This window comes from Taudactylus pleione, unplaced genomic scaffold, assembly GCF_031769625.1.
Source record: "Taudactylus pleione unplaced genomic scaffold, aTauple2 ptg000579l, whole genome shotgun sequence".
Classification (NCBI taxonomy): domain Eukaryota; kingdom Metazoa; phylum Chordata; class Amphibia; order Anura; family Myobatrachidae; genus Taudactylus; species Taudactylus pleione.
In genome coordinates, this window is record NW_028284981.1 from 3595966 (window position 1) to 3614437 (window position 18472).

At 49.5% G+C, this 18472-nt stretch overlaps 2 protein-coding genes across 5 annotated transcripts in view; one reads left to right on the plus strand and one right to left on the minus strand.

Moving 5' to 3' along the window:
• Nucleotides 1-10087, plus strand: part of LOC148481454 (ficolin-1-like) — a 31761-nt gene extending 21674 nt beyond the window's left edge. Inside the window, exons 8-9 of the mRNA XM_088453491.1 lie at nt 7371-7505; nt 9551-10087. Of these exons, the coding sequence (XP_088309617.1) occupies nt 7371-7505; nt 9551-9795 (380 nt within the window). The 3' untranslated portion in view covers nt 9796-10087. The remainder of the gene's footprint in view (nt 1-7370; nt 7506-9550) is intronic.
• Nucleotides 10088-12130: 2043 nt separating this feature from the next.
• On the minus strand, nt 12131-18185 carry LOC148481455 (uncharacterized). 4 transcript variants are annotated; one of them, XM_088453496.1, is made up of 3 exons: nt 17569-18185; nt 14675-14736; nt 12131-14175 (listed from the first exon to the last, which is right to left on the minus strand). In XM_088453496.1, exon 3 carries the CDS (start codon nt 14152-14154, stop codon nt 12217-12219), a length of 1938 nt encoding a protein of 645 aa, XP_088309622.1. In that variant the 5' UTR covers nt 14155-14175; nt 14675-14736; nt 17569-18185; the 3' UTR covers nt 12131-12216. The 4 variants fall into 4 exon arrangements, with proteins under 4 accessions (XP_088309622.1, XP_088309620.1, XP_088309618.1 ...); XM_088453494.1 differs by lacking the exon at nt 14675-14736; XM_088453492.1 differs by lacking the exons at nt 14675-14736; nt 17569-18185 and adding an exon at nt 15900-16193.
• Nucleotides 18186-18472: the final 287 nt, after the last annotated feature.

Here is an 18472-nt window from a genome sequence, read left to right on the forward strand (position 1 = left end):
ACACAGAGCATGCCATGCCAGCGTCAGTATCCAGGGTACCCTGCATTGCATTTGTGGTGTGAATAGGACACATCATTTGTGAAAACGCTTAAGCCCGTATTCAATTAGCAGCCCCCCTGCTTGCCAATCCATCGCTGCAGCTGACCGACATGAGGAGACAGCTGTGTCAGTAGCGCGGCATCTGCCTCCTCATATCGAGAGGTTTCCAGGTGTGCCGCCGGAGAAGAGGTGGAGAGATCCCGTGCCCGCAGTAAACTTACTTACTTTGGGTCCGGGCAGCGCTGGGCTCATGACTAATGGACACGTGACAGCGTGACATCATAGGTCACGCCCGCCACTTCGCCGTCATGCCCGCACAGTGCTCCCTGCTGCGCAGTGAGAGGTCCTCCGTGATAGGCTGGCGCTGTACCTGCTTCCACGGCTGAGGGGCAGGAAACACCTTTCTCTTCCACGGACAGGTAGGGCCAATATAAAATCTTATAGCCAGTGTGGTTCTATTTTTATGTGGGATGTATTGTTTTGCCTTCTGTGGGGACAATGCAATGTTTCTACTTCAGGGTCCACAGGGTTGACCTTGGGGTATAGCTGGATCTGGATCCACGGGCACCATGCAGTTAAAGCTTTGCTGCTCCCAGGATGCACTTGGGTCCGTCCTCCTCTATACCCCGCCCCCGAGCCACAGCACCTCAGTTTTAGTTGGTGCCCGGCCGGTCGGGTCACCCTGCGCAGTGGGGCTGCATAAGCAGCCCCTAAGCTTTATTTTTTAAAAGAAGATTTTATTATTTTATTTTTACTATCTTCAGAGCGGCAGCATCAGACTGTCCATCTGGACGTCCACGCTGCCGCTCCAACAGCCCCGCTGGCGCTGCAACGCCGCTACTGATCCGGGGATCACAGCGGGACCTCGGAGTCAGTGCTAGCGTAGCTCCGGGTGCTCCCACTGACTGCTGCCGGACTCAAGGGGCCAGGCAAGCCGCGTGCAGCGCTGCGTGTGGGGAAAGCTAATGCAGTCTTCATGCCGCCGGTCTCTGGGGACAGACCGGCGGCGCTAGTAGCGGTGGCGGGTTCCCCCACTATGTGGCATACCCCGCGTGTCTGCTGACCTCCAGGGTGTAAGACCGGCGGGGAACCGGCTTCCCTGGGGGTTTTCATACTAGCAGGGGAGGCAGCCTTCCCTGCTTCAGTGCTCCTCCCCTCAGCCCAGCGCGCCTTCTCTCAAGCGTGCTGGCGTCGCTGGGCTGTTATCTCCTGGCCACTCCTCCTCAGTGCTCTCCGGCGGCCATCTTCAGGCAGCATCGCAGAGCTCCCAGGCAGGCTTCCAGTGGACCAGTCCCCCTGCGTACCTCTCCCCTGATCAGGACAGTGTTCGCAGCGCTATAGCCCTCCCAGACACTGAATCTGGGAGGTTGATTGTAGCGGAAGGTGCAGTGAGTATAACTTCTCTGCATGGTATGTGACTATTGCTAGTGCTGCTGTCTGTGCTTTTTTTCTACTTACTGTCAGCTTTTTACCTATCCCTTTCCTTCTCCTACGGCCCGCAGGTGCGTGGGGGAGGGGTGTTCTTTCTGTGTAACCTCACTTATATAAATCTACGTATTTGTGAGGTCCGTCACATACCGTGTGCTCCTCAGTACCAGTTTGTGGGCTGTTCAGGTTGCATACTTGGGAGTGCGTGGGTGTTATAAGCCTTACCTCGTTTCGGTTAGACACTTTTATTGCAAAAAAGTTTTTGTCATGTCTGATGAGGAGAATGAGCGCTCTGTGGCTCCTGTGTTGTTTTCCTGCCGACGCTGTTCGGCAGGAGTTGACGGGGCGGATTTGTCTCAGGACGGTCTGTGTGGGCGGTGCCAGTTGGTACCTGGACCTTGTAAACCCCCGGTGGCGCAGGATCCTCCGTGGGCGATGTTTACGCAAGTGCTGGCGTCGATCGCGGACCGACTTGCGGTTCCGACTGCGGCGTTGCCCCAGCCTACCATCCACCGTTCCCCGGGTGTGACGCGTCTGGTGCAGTCTCCCCCCGGGTCTCAGACTGTGGGTCCTTATGCGGGTTTGCCGGTATACGTGCAATCCCCCACGGTGCCGCAGCAGTCGATGGTACCTTTTCAGGGCTATCCTCAGGCAGTACCCCCGCCTTGGGTCGACGTCCTCTCCAGCTCTGTTCAGAGCCTGGCGGCTTCGTCATCGGCTTTTCAAACTATGTTGCACAGTGATTTGCCCCCTCGGGCGTCCAAGCGTTTTGTTCCGGCTTCACTGGCGGCACAGTTCACGGACACAGACGTGTCTTCGGATGACGGGGAGATCCATGAAGACTCTGACTCGGATGCCGGGGCCCAGGAGGTGGAGGCTAAGTCTTCCATTAATGTGCCGGCATTGGTTAGGGCGGTGCGGGCCATCCTTCACATTGAGGAGGATGTGCCGGCCCCCAGGTCAAAGTACCCAAATTTTAAAAAGGCCAAAGTAGCTTCGACGGTTTTTCCCCTGTCCGATCAGTTGACGGATCATATGGCAGGGGCCTGGCAGTTGCCCAGCAAGAGGTTCCCACCGCAGAAGCGGTTGGCTTCGAACTATCCGTTTCCGGAGGCTCATTGCAGGAAGTGGGAAACTCCTCCCGCGGTGGATTCCCACGTTACCCGCTTAATTAAAAGCGCTACGCTGCCTTTGCCGTCAATCTCCTCCCTGAAAGATCCCATGGACAGGAAGGTGGAGACTTGTTTGAAGTCTATTTACTCTCTCTTGGGGGCGGTGGCCCGTCCGTCCATGGCCATCTCTTGGGTGGCTAAGGCCATCGAGAGCTGGGCCAATGCTTTGGAGGATACCTTTTCCGGAAGATGCTCCGGAGATCCAGAGAGCGTTGATAGGTCAAATGAGGGATGCGGCTTCCTACACTGGGGAAGCATCGTTAGATGCAAGCCTGCTGACCTCTCGGGTGTCGGCTGCAGCTGTGTCAGCGCGTCGGTCCTTGTGGCTGAGGTCTTGGAGAGCTGACGCTGAGTCCAAAAAGGGGCTGGAGGCCTTACCTTTTAATGGGGAGTTGCTTTTTGGTCCAGACTTGGACAAAATTGTGGACACTCTGGCTAAATCTAAATCAGCCTTCCTCCCTTCGGCTTCTGCTCCTACCAAGGTTCGGAGCTCTGCTTTTCGGTCCTTTCGGGTTCAGGGCAAGGCCAAAGGTCAGTCCTTCCCGAGGCAGTCGACGACCAAGGCCGCTTCTAAGCCCAAGAAACAGGCCTGGAGTGCCAGGCGCCCTTCTTCCAAACAGGAAGATAAACCTTCTGCCTGATGGGACGGGCCTCCCTCTGGGGGACCCCAGAGTGGGAGGCCGACTTCTTCTATTTGCCCAGTGCTGGCACAATACCACCACGGATGCCTGGGTTCGAGAAGTGGTCTCCCAGGGGTACGCCCTGTCTTTTCGGCACAGACCGCCCCACCAGTTTTTCTGCACGAGTCCTTCTCAGGATACGACCAAGTCCTTACAGATTCAGGAAGCTATAGAGTCCTTGCTGACAGAAGGGGTCATTGTTCCCGTTCCTCAATTACAACGAGGGACGGGGTACTATTCTTCTCTGTTTCTGGTGCGGAAACCCAAGGGTTCTCATCGCCCTAGCCTCAACTTGAAGTCTCTGAACAAATTCCTCAGAGTTCCCAAGTTCAGGATGGAAACGTTACGTTCCATCATTCTGGCGATGGAACCGGGGGATTACATGGTGTCCCTGGATATCCAGGACGCCTACCTCCATGTTCCGATAGCACCTTCGCACCAGCGGTATCTGAGGTTCGCTATCCTTCAACACCATTATCAGTTCCGGGCGCTACCTTTGGTCTCTCCACGGCACTGAGGGTGTTTACGAAGATTATGGCGGTCATGGCCGCACATCTTCGGAACCAGAATGTACGGCTGCTGCCGTATCTGGACGACCTCCTGTTGTTGGCGAGCTCCCCGGAGGTACTGCTTCAACATCTCCACCTGACGATCGCTTGCCTGCAAGCACACGGGTGGCTGATAAATTGGAAAAAGTCCTCCCTGATTCCATCTCAGCGGATGGTTCATTTGGGAGCCCTGCTGGATTCTCGTCAGCAAAGGATCTTCCTGACCCCGGAGAAGGTCTCCTCCCTGCAGCTGAGGATACACAGTTGCCTAAGCAGTTGCTGCCTGTCGGTCCATTCGGCTATGAGAGTTCTGGGCTCCATGGTGTCAACATTCGACATGGTGGAATTTGCCCAGTTCCATTCCTGGCCCCTGCAGGGGCTGATTCTATCGGAATGGAACGGGTTACCTCACCGGATCCGCTCTTAGTTGCTGGTGTTGTCCCCGGAGGTTCGGCAGTCTTTGACTTGGTGGCTTCAAACAGCTCATCTGGTCGAGGGGCGCCCCTTTTGGATCCCGGACTGGGTCCTGCTCACGACGGATGCCAGTCTTCGGGGTTGGGGGGCAGTGACCGGCTCATTGTCACTTCAGGGTCGTTGGTCTGCGGAAGAAGCTCTTCTTCCCATCAACATTCTGGAACTGCGGGCAGTATACCGGGCCCTGCAGTCGTCCGGTCCCGCTCTTCACGGAAGGGCGGTTCAGGTGCAGTCCGACAACGCCACCACGGTGGCGTATATCAACCACCAAGGAGGAACTCGCAGTCGGGCAGCGATGTCGGAGGTGTCTCGCATCCTTGCTTGGGCAGAGTGTCACATTCCAGCGATCTCGGCAGTCTTCATTCCCGGAGTCCTCAATTGGGAGGCGGACTTCCTCAGCCGTCACGACGTGCATCCCGGGGAATGATCGCTTCACCCAGAGGTGTTTCAGCTACTCGTGGACAGGTGGGGGCTGCCGGAGCTGGACTTGATTGCCTCCCGTCACAATCACAAGTTGCCCGTTTACGGGTCAAGGACAAGAGACGCAGGCGCCAGTCTGGTAGACGCGCTGTCGGTGAAATGGACATTTCTCCTGGCGTATCTGTTTCCTCCGATATCCTTACTTCCTCGGGTTCTGCGGAAATTCAAGCAGGACGGCGGCACGCTCGTTCTGGTGGCTCCGGCGTGGCCCAGACGTCCTTGGTACTCCGATCTGAGGTGTCTCTCCATCGACGCTCCATACCTTCTTCCTCAGCATCGGGACCTGTTGTCTCAGGGGCCCTGCCTTTACCCGGATCTGGGTTGGCTGTCTTTGACGGCGTGGCTCTTGAGACAGCCGTCTTGAGGTCTCGGGGTTTCTCCAGTTCGGTCATTGGTACCATGCTTAGGGCACGCAAGCCTGCCTCCACACGGATTTACCACAGGGTGTGGCGCACTTACTTTCAGTGGTGTGAATCCAGAAACTATAATCCTCAGGTGTTCCGGGTTTCCAGAATCTTGGAGTTCCTTCAATCAGGTTTGGACCTCGGCTTACGCCTGGCCTCTCTGAAGGTTCATGTGTCTGCTTTGTCCGTGTGGTTTCAGCGACGGATTGCTACACTACCGGATGTTCACACCTTTTTCCAGGGTGTTCTCAGGATCCAGCCTCCCTTCGTGCCTCCTGTGGCTCCTTGGCGGTGGTGCTACGGGTCTTGCAGGGTCCTCCTTTTGAGCCTCTTGAGTCGGTGGACCTCAAGTGGCTGACGTTCAAGACCGTTTTTCTCCTGGCAATTGCTTCTGTAAGGAGGGTGTCAGAGTTGGGGGCGCTTTCCTGTCGCCCCCCTTTTCTGATTTTTCACCAGGACAGAGCGGTGCTCCGCACTTGTCCTGAGTTTTTGCCCAAAGTTGTCTCCAAGTTCCACATTAATCAGGAGCTTGTCGTGCCAGCTTTTCAGTCACCTGATCTTTCCGCTGGTGAGGCTTCCTTAGATGTAGTCCGGGCACTTAGAATCTACGTGGATCGGACTGCTTCAGTTAGGAAGTCGGATTCTTTGTTTGTCCTCTTCGGTTTTCACAAGAGGGGTTGGCCTGCCAACAAGCAAACGTTAGCCCGTTGGCTTCGTTCAGTTATTTGTGAGGCTTATGCACAGGAGGGTTTACCTGTGCCAGCCTCTGTTAAGGCTCATTCCACTCGTTCTGTGGGTCCCTCTTGGGCTTCTAGACGTGGCGCCTCTGCTGTTCAGCTGTGTAAGGCGGCCACTTGGTCTTCCATTCAAACGTTTTTGAGGTTCTATGCGTTTGACACCTTCGCCTCTCAGGATGCATCCTTCGGGCGCCGGGTACTCCTTTCAGCACAGGAGCGTCCCCGCCCTTAGTTGAACTGCTTTGGGACATCCCCAAGGTCAACCCTGTGGACCCCCTATGGACCCTGAAGTAGAAAACAAGAGATATGGTAAGAACTTACCTTTGTTATCTCTGTTTCTACGAAGTCCATAGGGTCCACAGGGCGCCCGCCCTGACGCACCTGGCTTCATATGGGCTGTGTGGCTGGTCACCGGTTTTCCGTCTCCCATTTCTGTGAGTATGGTTTCTTGTGTGTTCCAGTCTTCCTTCTCTCTGTTTAGTCTCCTCCTCCGGCCTTGGCTGCTTACCATCTGAGGTGCTGTGGCTCGGGGGCGGGGTATAGAGGAGGACGGACCCAAGTGCATCCTGGGAGCAGCAAAGCTTTAACTGCGTGGTGCCCGTGGATCCAGATCCAGCTATACCCCAAGGTAAACCCTGTGGACCCTATGGACTTCGTAGAAACAGAGATAACAAAGGTAAGTTCTTACCATATCTCTTGTTTTTTTTTAATGTGGGGGGAAATGTGATTGTTTCTTATGTGGGAACAATTTGTGTTTGGGGGGGGCGCATCTTTAATAAAATTATGTCAGCAGTGTTTATATGCAGAGTTGTGTGTGGTGCGCGTGTCTGAGGGGTGCTCTACGGGTTTTAAAAAACTCAGGCACAGTAGGTAACCATCTAGGTTCACTAATGGCAGTGCCAGCCCAATACATATTCAATCTACTACAGTAAAACAAAATATGTGTGTTTGTGTGTGTATTTTACCTGATAAATAGATTATATATATATATATATATATATATATATATATATATATATATAGGTCCAATCGGTCCGGCACTCCCGTTTCCACTAATGATATTGCCTGCGTGCCCTCCTCGGTGGTAGATGTAAACAGCAAAAATAGGCGGCACTGCAGGTCTTATAAAGCGTACAAAGGATACCTATGTATCCTTGACAAAGGGGCGTTCAGCCCTGAAACGTTGGCAATAAATTCAACGCTTTATAAGACCTGCAGTGCCGCCTATTTTTGCTGTATGTGTATATATATATATATATATATATATATATATACATACACACACACACACACACACACACACACACACACACACACACACACACACTGTAATGTATGGAAACCCCCCCTTAAAAATCCTGCGTTTGCCCCTGCTCTTCCCTAGTAACCTATGTTCCCACTCTCCTAGGCACATGGGAACTGCGAGTTGACCTGCAGGACTTTGAAACAACAAAGCATTCTGCCAAATACGCATCATTCCAAATGCTGGGAGAATCTGAAAATTACAGATTGTTACTTGGGAGCTTCAAAGAGGGTAATGGAGGTATGTGACGGAGAAAAGATTCCCCTGTCTCTAACAGAACAATGGGTGTAATGACCTGGGACTCGTGTCATGAGATTGTATTGCTGGGAAATGAGTTTTTCAACTTTCTCCAGTATTTTACTAACTTGTATATAAATGTTTAAAAAATCATAATAGAGACATTTAAATGTACCCTAAAATACACAGCACTATTATTATCTGAAATACACATGCTGGCTATCATCAACCTTGTGACAGCTATTATCTGTCCTCCAATACTTTGCTTAAGGCCACTAATGCCGCTTTTCCACCTAAGTCCTGGGTCTGACCCAAGATTTGGAACACCGTTCCAAAACAGGTCAGACCCAGGACTGACACCTTTTCAACTGCGGTGCCGATCCGGGTTATTTCCAGATCGGCGCCGTTCACACTGCACAAGGGTGCAGTGGAACACTTCTCCCAGCACTTGGAGATGACACCATCTCCAAGCGCCGAGAAACCCGGAAGTCCCCATGCTGTAAACGGGACCCGTTCCCGTGTTAAACCCTACAAGCTAGCTGGGATGGATTATTACCGGGTCACTCGACCCGGGAATCCAACCCTTGCCCCTTTTACACCTAGCAGCAACCCGGGTTAACCCTGCAATAACCCGGGTTTTAGCTGTGGTGTAGAAGGGGTATCACAGTCTCCTTCAGTCCTACTACATAATTTTCTTTTTTGGGTTTCAGAATGATTTCTCCCCTCTTTTATGCTCTTCACATAGTTCACACACTGCAGAGTTAACACATAACATAGGCCTGACTTGTCGCTTCTAATTGAATTTCACGATACAGAACTCGCGGCTAATTGCCCAATAAGTAGGTGTTTCTCCTTCTTCCAACTGTCAACTTTTTTTTAGTTTTGGGATTTTAAGAGTCGTTTATTTTTATATGGTCGGGATGCTCTGTATGAAAAATAGGTCTGACCTCCACACTGCTTGGGCCCAAGTGAGCAAGAACATCTTCCTCTGATAATTATAGGTTTTCCTCTTTGATGGCGGTTTGGGACACATTAAAACTTTTATATTTAGTATAACAAGAAATGTAATATAAGCTAACATGACAGCACTGATCACATCAAGAAGGAATTAGAACACAGCTGCCCTGCCTCACCTCTGCTACTATACAGCTTTATTCTTAAAAATATTAATTATTATTCTTAGAATTGTTCATAAATAATTATTCTAATTGGTTGACCCTTAATTATCATGACTCACTTCACTTGAACAGAACACACTTGAAAGATTTTACTATCAACAAAATAAATTCCCGAAAGGTTCTTGATTAAATTTGAACACTTAGAAAAAAATACACCAAGTGCCTGAGAGACAGAAGGGCTAGAGGGGCTGACGTGCAATGCTGAGCGCAGATTCACGATTATCGGGAATCTGCGCTTGCTTCAGAACCTTCAGTGCTACTGACTGCAATGCCTTATTACGTAGGGGCCACCTCCTCAAGAAGCATAATTGCCGGCTGACCGCAGAGGAGACTTGAGATTACCCAAGCCGGACCTGAATACAGTAGTCCGGCGGGCAGCCTATACAACTGGCTACAGGCGGTAACCAGAGAGAGCCCCTGACTGAGGCACGTGTCAGTCATCCGCAGCCAGCTCCCTATCTTAGACACTCGGCTTGTCATCTAACTGAGCTTACACATCCAATAAATGAATCTGAAATAGGCTGCCCTTCTCCAATCGCACAACTCAGAATAGCACGGACCTCTAGCTACACGCCCCCAATACCTCCACAAGAGAGAACAGTTCCGCACGATCGCAATGTTGCCGCCCAGTTTCCAACCCAGGATGCCACACATGCTAAAACGGATCTCGCTGTCCGTACAGCGAGATCCGCCCGACTCACAATCAGCCCTGAAATGTGCATGTGATGTATGAAGGTTTGCCCAATGTCTGGTTTGCAGTTTATAGAAAAAGGTATTGTTGGTTTTTTTCATAGATTTAGTTTGAATGTTTGATGTTAATGTTCCTTTCAGTCGTTTGAGATGGTTACTTGTTATTGTCTTATCTCCAAGGCGATTCACTGACCTATCATGCCAACATGACATTCTCCACCATGGACAAAGACACGAGTCCGGGCGGTTGTGCCAAAATCTACAAAGGAGGCTGGTGGTACAATGGCTGTCACTATTCAAGCCTGAATGCCAATTACTGGCATGGGTCGCACACCACATATGCAGATGGCATCAACTGGTTTACTGGGAAGGGTTACCATTACTCCTACAAACTTTCTGAAATGAAGATCAGGCCCATTCAATAAAGGCCGACACGTGTCAGATTGGAATGTAAGGGCCCAGCAAGACGTACACTGCCCACTGCTCAATAATCACGGTTCCACTGGGAATTTGCAATATTGTGCTATATGGTATATGCATTTTATTTTAGCATTACTTATTCTTGTTAGAAAATCAGGCGCACACAGAGCCAAAGTATATAGGTCCTGTGGACGTCAGGCGCGACATGCGGCTAAAATGGCGATAACAGCTGCAGGCCACCACTGACATTAATGCAAATGAACTGTGATTTAAAAGCAAGATCACATTAGCACAATACACACGTTATTCAAAAATAAAGTATATCATTTTATATTTGTATATGTTTGATTAGCATCTCACATGCTCCAATGGAATTAGATATTTATTATCTGCACTTGGCAGCCATATATTGGGGTTGGGTACGGGATCCTGGAGGTCAGGATGCCAATGATCACAATACCAACAGCGGCATCCCAACTATCTGAATTTGGTAAATATCCTAACCCTCACCCTGACCCCCCCTTTCCCGCAGTCTAACCCTACCACACCCACCGCAGCCTTACCCCAACCCTCCTCCCCTAACCCTCCCCTTCCACAGCCTATCACTAATCACTTCCCTCCCATAGCCTCTCACTAACCCTCCCCTCCTGTAGCCTCTCACTAACCCTCCCCTCCCATAGCCTCTCACTAACCCTCCCCTTCCGTAGCCTCACTAACCCTCCCCTCCTGTAGCATCTCACTAACCCTCCCCTCCCATAGCCTCTCACTAACCCTCCCCTTCCGTAGCCTCACTAACCCTCCCCTCCCGTAGCCTCTCACTAACCCTCCCCTCCCGTAGCCTCTCACTAACCCTCCCCTCCTGTAGCATATCACTAACCCTCCCCTTCTGTAGCCTCACTAACCCTCCCCTCCTGTAGCCTCTTACTAACCCTCCCCTCCTGTAGCCTCTCACTAACCCTCCCCTCCTGTAGCATATCACTTAGCACTTCCGTCCCGTAGCCTATCACTAACCACTTCCCTCCCGCAGCCTCTCACTAACCCTCCCCTCCTGTAGCCTCTTACTAACCCTCCCCTTCCGTAGCCTCTTACTAACCCTTCCCTTCCGTAGCCTCACTAACCCTAACCTCCTGTAGCCTCTCACTAACCCTCCCCTCCCGTAGCCTCTCACTAACCCTCCCCTCCCGTAGCCTCACTAACCTTCCCCTCCCGTAGCCTCTCACTAACCCTCCCCTCCCGTAGCCTCTCACTAACCCTCCCCTCCTGTAGCCTCACTAACCCTCCCCTCCTGTAGCCTCTCACTAACCCTGCCCTTCCACAGCCTCTCACTAACCCTCCCCTCCCGCAGCCTCTCACTAACCCTCCCCTCCTGTAGCCTCTCACTAACCCTCCCCTCCTGTAGCCTCACTAACCCTCCCCTCGCCTCTCACTAACCCTGCCCTCCCGCAGCCTCTCACTAACCCTCCCCTCCCGCAGCCTATTTTTATACAAGTTTGTAAATGTTGAAAAAAACTAAATTAACTCCCATCTACAGGTTAGAAAACCCATTTCCATCGATATAACACCTCACCATACCTGTCTCACATCATTTAACCCACTTTTGGAGAATTTTAGAGAAAATCACCTGAAAGGTGCCGTCTTTATTGGCCAAATGATGCTATTTAAATCGTCCAAGTGCCTTGTTATTCATTGGAAGGGCTGCACGGTATCCTGACATTTTTACCTTAAATTAAATGTATTTGGAATTGCAAACAAGAATCGCGTTGTGAAAACGGCTCACAGGACCCAATTCACTCTCCACTGAATTGACCGCCCCCTAGCATTCCAGCTAGGCTGTCTTAGCAGGGAGCCACACCCTGCCCAATTTCAAAAGGGACAGAATGCGCCCTGCCCTTTTGGCGGCACCCCGCTAAAACAACATACCGGTTGCCATCCTCACCCGCAGACTGCAGTGTCCTGCGGGTCGGAACAATTGCGGTGCAGCGTTCACAGAGAGGGGAGAAGTTGGGGGCAGCCCGGCATGTCCAAGTCCCAGACACGCCCAAAGAGTGATGAAAAGGGGGCGTGTCTTAAAGATACAACCCCTTTTCTTGTGGCCACGCCTCTTTTCAGGCACAAATACGCTAGAGTGCCCTTCCTATGGTCCGGGGCCCCTATCCAAACAATCCGTGCCAGTCACCTCTCTCACCAAACTCGTCACCCAAATGGCACGGTCTGTGTGTCAGCATAATGTAACTATAACCAGCATAAGTCAGATACATTTCCTTTACAACACACAGCTTGCCATGCTTGACAGTACACTCCAAATAAGCACACATGCAAAGATTCATGGCTTTGGTTTTTTTTTTTGTGTTCTTTATTACATGTTTATACTACATGTAATTTATTAACAGAAAGGTATAAGAATATTGCACAGCAGCATCTCACTTTCATTTAAAAGTGTATTTCTGACAGGATTTCGCAGCTTTGATCAGCAATGGCTTAGTTAGCAAATAGTCATAAAATTCGGAACAGTTTAAAGATGAAAAATTGACTTTGCACTGAATTTCTGCTTTTGCAGCAGCGACATCTAGTTTAGTTCGGTTCTCTGACCAAACGTCCCCCATCATTGAAAACACTCGTTCGGTAAAGGCATTGCTCACAGGGATGGACAAGACGTACTGAACGACTTTATACATATTTGGCACAGATCTCACTCCACATTTTTGAAATAAAAGGTTCCATTTTGCGTCACAGAAATCGTGGTTGCAATCAGAAAGAACCTGGGGTAGAACTTTCCTCACCGCGCAGAAATCCGTATACAGCGCATCCATATCCACAAGATGACACAATTGTAATTTAATTACTGCCTCCTCCAGCTCTGCCCAGGTGATGTCGGCTGTGAGGCTGAATACTCTCATGGCGCTAAATGGGTTGCCGTCGCTGAAATCATACGACTGCTGCAAGTAGTCGATGGCACGTTGATAAAAACTGTTCAGTCGGTTTTGCAGCTCTTGTTTTCTTTGCGCAGACAGATGCCCGAGACACATGTTCACCTTAAAACCATAGAATCCATCGTGCAATCGCTGCTTCAGTTCATTCAGCAAACTTTCCATTATTTCGTACACCTGCGGAGAGGAACAGTGGCCTTGCTCCAAGTGTAGGATTATAATGTGAAACATACCTAAAACATTGTGGTAGAAATACAGGTACGCTTCTTCAGGTGTGGGAACATCAGATTCGGCACTTTCACCGTCCGATCGACCATATACAAATTTCCATATAATTGGATCGCACTCTTCTTCACCTAGCCTCAAAAAATAGGACTTGATAGCCCCCCATTTCTCCACTAAACGCGTCACCGCAGGATAAATAGAAAGCCACTTGGTTGGAACGTGACGTAAAATGTTTGGCCAGTCCAAATCCACAAATTCGTAAAAATCCTTGAGAAGAGCCACGTTCTTTGCAGAGATCGAGAATTCATTGTAAACCTTAATAATCAAAGTTTCAACATCCATATCGCCAAGACATTTCCCTGCTTGTTTCGGTATATTGTGAATAATCCGGCAGTTGCAACTAGCGGGGATTAAATTGGGATTGTCCCTCTTTAAATTCTGGATAACAGATTTATGTTTGCCATAATTCACAGATGCGTTATCCGCCATATAGGCTGTTACTTTATTAATGTCCAAGTTGTGTTTTTTTAGAATGCCCCTGATACGGTCTGCAACGACCTCCGGCGTTTCACCGCCATCTTTATAAAAGTCGAGCACTTTGGTGTGGATCCCTGCGTCCGTATAAAATTGGACGCAGAGGGGTAAAACTTGCAGATTTTTGCTGTTGGAGGCATCGCTTGCAATGGCGAAAAATGAATCGCCCAGTTTCTCACGTATCGTTTCCACCGAATGAGGAGCTAAAACGTTGCACATAATAACCTCGCAGTCCGTACTTTCGCAAGACATTTTGGAGTCTTGGAAGCATTTTTGCGCTAATTTCAAACTACAGTCCATGGACTGGTAAGAATGGTGGTGTTTGGTGTAGTGGAAGACGTTAGCGATCTCGGCTAGAACCACGTCATCCTCTTTTGCCGTATTGCTCTTCACAAAAATGTTCTTCAGTACGTTGCCATGAGAATCACCACGAACTCTCCCTTTGTGTTTTTCTGAGTTTTCGTGCGATTTAACAGCTTTTAGTCCGTCCCATTTAATGAGAAAGGTCGTTAAACACAAGTGACATATCGCATGTTCATTGTCGCCACCTGAGACTAACCATGTGTAGGTTTTCTCCCACTCTGTGTTATAATTGCACAATCTCTTCCGAGGGACCTTTAATTCCTGACTAGGACCAGCCTGATCTTCATTCGTGTTACTTCTCTTGGACGAGGACATTGTTTCAAAACCGATTCGCTCCTGTTCAAAGAAAAAAAAAAAAAACACAACAAACTTACAGTGCCAGCAACTGAGAAAGAAAATGGCGGATCCCCGCACTTTACAAAATCATGGAGGGTGGACCATATAATAACGTATAACCAAAAATTCTTGAGAGAGAGAGAAGAGAGAGAGAAGAAGAGAGAGAGAAGAGAGAGAGAAGAGAGAAGAGAGAAGAGAGAAGAGAGAGAGAGAGAGAGAGAGAGAGAGAGAGAGAGAGAGAGAAAAAAAAATAAATAAATAAAATTTTATATATATATATAAAAATAATAGATGCCGGAATTGAGTCACTAATATTTTGCATTTATAGTGTTTAATAGAGAATCTGAAAAGCGTTGTTAAAAAAAAAAAAAGTGAATTAATCAAACTGATGGTTATATAACTTATTAAATGACGTTGTAGGATTTTATACAGTTGGTGGTAAATATGGCATTATTATTAATGCTTATAGAGAAAGCAGGTCACATGAATCGGCAAATACCTGCAACAATGAAGCAGGCTCCTGAATTCAGATCCAAAATTCTGGTAAATGTATCCAAAGGACTGTAAAGGGAAACAGTTCTTCTATAGCTAAGACACTGAAGCACTAACAGCGAAATAAAACTACTCTCTGAAAATAAGACAGTCGTTCAAATATGTGTACAAACTAATATAGATAAAGCTTTATAAAATAAAATATTTTATGTTGGAAAGTAAACTATGGTTAAAATCACATTTAATACCCAGTATTATAGTACATTTTTGTGGCTCTATATCAGTGATCTGAAGCCCCACACACACCTTAAGCTGGTTACACACCTTGCAAATCAAATAAGTGCTCCGATCCTCTGAGTGATTGTCCAATCGTGCACCAAGTAGACGCTGAACATTTTTAAGCTTAAGGTGCGTATCCACTACACGAGAGTGGAACGACTGTACGATTACAACATTGTAATCGTTCATCCTGTGCAGTGGATAATGGGGCCACAGTGAACGATATGTAATTCAGTGCAGGCACCCACCACTCATCCCCGAAGATGCACAACCTGCCAATATCGGCAAGTTGGCCTGAGTTTTCAGGCGATGATAGATGTAGAAAATGACCAGCAGGAGCGCCCATTGCTGGTCATTTTCAGCATATTCGCTGCACGATTAATGAAAGATGTCGTAATCGTTCAATCGCTCATTTTTATCGTGTAGTGGATACGCGCCTTTAGTGTAAGACTATATAGTAATAGAAATTCAGAGATATGAGTTGCATGCATTTGCAAATACATGGGAAGCTGCTAGGCCACGTCACGGCTTCTCTGTCACTAGCAGTCCCTAACACTAAGGGGTTCACGTCCGGGGCGCAGGGCACCCCCCAAAAAAACCCTCCAGCCCAGGACCCCCCAGGGCATCACACGAAAAATGGGAATAGGGTGACAGTGCAGTGTAAAGTATAGATGTGTGCGAGTAGTTAATAAGTGTTGAAAAAGGGGTTAAAATATATGTGAAAAAATTACATGAATAAAAAACAAACATAAAAAGTGATATGAAAAGTAACTGTGTGTATTAAGTGGTTATGCCCTGAGGAGGCCCAGCCAGAGTAGCCCAAACGCTCACCCCAAATGTAATATATACCAATTATAAGGCCTCATGATCAAGGCACATATATAATTTGTCAAATGTAAGGCCTCGTGATAAAGACACATACATAAATGTATCCAAATTAAGAGCCAGCTTACCTGGGAGTCACCCCTGGGAACTCCAACTAGCACTACTAGAACCATGAATGAATGAATGAGCCAGCAATAGGAGGGCATGCTGGTTCCCCCTCCTTTTTCTACTTGGTATGACCCCTCCCTTTCATGCACCTGAAAAGTACTGCCAGATTGATTGAGCAGCTGCCATTTTTTGTTTGTAAATCATAACCTCCCAATCCAACCGTTGCAGTAGAGTTTGATGCAGTTTTTCAGCTAATGCTCCAGCAGGGTGTGATATGAATCCGGCGGTCAAAATCCCGACAGCGGCAGCCCGATGGTGAAGATCCCGACAGCGCCCGTAAGTATACTATCCCTATCCCTCCCCCCCCTAACCCTCCCTTAGGGGTGCCCACCCCTAACCTCCCCTCACGGGTGCCTAAACCTAACACTCCCTCCTCGCACCCTAAACCTAACCCTCCCGGGGGGTGCCTAACCCTAAGTCCCCCCGGAAGCCCTGAAACCTAACCCATTAGATATCCCCAAATGCCATCAGACTCCTTCACATATCCCTTTATATGCCATTAGATCCCCCAAATATACCTTATATGTCATCTACTCAACATGCATCTTATATGCCATCTGGCTGCATCCACGTGCCCTTTAAAATGCCATCAGACTCCTCCACATGCTCCTTTATAGGCCAGAGACTGCTCATTATATGCCATCAGCAGGTGCGTGTTTATAATGGGTGCAGGGTGTGCACCGCACACCCTGCACCGTCTTCTAATACTTACCTCTCCACGGTCCCTTATCAGGTTTTTCAGCCCTGCACAAAATGGCCACCATAGCCATTTTCCCAGCGTTTTGCGCATGCGCAGTAAGGAAATAACTGGGAAATGTTGGCCTCCACCATTTTCCCGGAGACCTGGGCATGCGACTAGTGCCCAGAGTCTACTGCTGCTGCGTTCAGCCGTCAGTCTGTTGCTGGCCGCCGGGGAGAGAGGAAGGGGCCCCGGATGGGGAGTGGACATGGGCCCCCTCCTCTCTTAATACGCCCCTGGCCATCAGACCCCTCCTCCACATGCCATTATATGCCATCAGACCCATCCTCCACATCAGGCCCAGCTCCAGCCCTAGCCGCGCCCTGTGTGGCAAGGGACTTCTGTGCTCCAACTGTCGTGCGCGACTTCAAAGGGGGGAGTGGTCTAATTAACATAGACCACACACCTAAATGACGCGTATTGGGGGCTTGCCCATACGACACGACTCCTATTTACCGTCAGGCTGGGGGCAAGCCCGGCACTCACTAACGTCAGTAGCTGGGCTGCCCCCAGCTTTCTCCCTGCACTGAATGGATGCCGCGCGCCATTCCGTTCCCAGGGTCAGGCCACCGCAGTGAGGTGCACAACATCCCGACCACCCGCGGGACACTTCCACCCGTGGGTGGAACAGCGGGACATTTCCCGAAAAACGGGACTGTCCCGATTAAATCGGGAATGGCTGGGAGGGGTGCGCCCTCTATGGGTGGCGCCCCTGTTCGACCGCACTGGTCGAACATGCCTCGAGCCAGCCCTGCTCCACATGCCCGTTATAAGCCATCAGACCCCTCCTCCACATGCTTCTTATATGCCATAAGAACCCTCCTTCACATGCCCTGTTAAATGCCATCAGACCACCTCCTCCACATGCCATCATACTCCTGGTTACACACCTTGGCACTCCACGATGGTAGAACTGCATCGACTCCGGACAGATGTCCTGACTGATTTCCGTACTGTCCAGACTCCGGGCAATCCCGGACAGGGGGCAGTCCTACTTATCTGTGCCTCCTGCTCGGTTCTAATGGTGCATACACACGATCAGATTTTTTCTTCAGATATGGACGATAACGATTTAAAAATCGTTCAGTCGTTCATATCTGAAGGAAAATCGTTCATATCTGACATGCCTGAACGATGGACGATCAACGATGCGCGTTCCCGTTTGTCAGATAACGATATCTGACATCTGATGGGTTTGCAGTCAGACTTGGACGATTCCATTCATTTTAATGCAGTCAAAAATCGTTCAATCGTTCAAATCGTTCAAAACTTTGGTCAAATCGTTCAAATCGTTTAATCGTTCAGTCGTTCATCTGACAAATCTGACCGTGTGTACGCTCCATAACCTTCGGCTTCAACTGATGCTGCAGCTGCTGCTCTCCCTATTCCAAACGCAACCCCGACTGCCGGGCAGGCCGAGCATAGCCCGGTGCCGGCACACCCACTGTTAGTGGTCCCTAGTCTTTCTCTCCTCCCTCTCATCCAGGGAGCCATCCTGTCCCTCTCTCTCACTTTCCAACCTGTGCTCATTTCCGGCTTGCCCCGAGAGCTTGCTGGGAAATGTAGTTTTCTCTTTTCCATGGCGCACGTTTGAAACGGGACATGACCGTGCGCAGACCGTAATAAACAGAGACACAACTGAATGTGTGGGGAGATAATAGTTGTGATTTTTGGCCGTTCTATTCAGTTTATTATTGTTATTTTTTTTACTAACCAACAAGATGGCCGCCGTTCCCCGCAGCAGCGACACCTCCGCATCCCGCCGCGCGGCGGTGTTTAGGTGCAGGAGCCCCG

Bases quoted from the DNA above. Each gene is read 5' to 3' on its own strand.
- LOC148481455 (XM_088453492.1), bottom strand. From the start codon at position 15,977: ATGCCCTCCTATTGCTGGCTCATTCATTCATTCATGGTTCTAGTAGTG. The intron at 14,176-15,899 runs GTAAGCTGGCTC...TTCTTTGAACAG, and splicing joins TTCCCAGGGGTGACTCCCAG to GAGCGAATCGGTTTTGAAAC.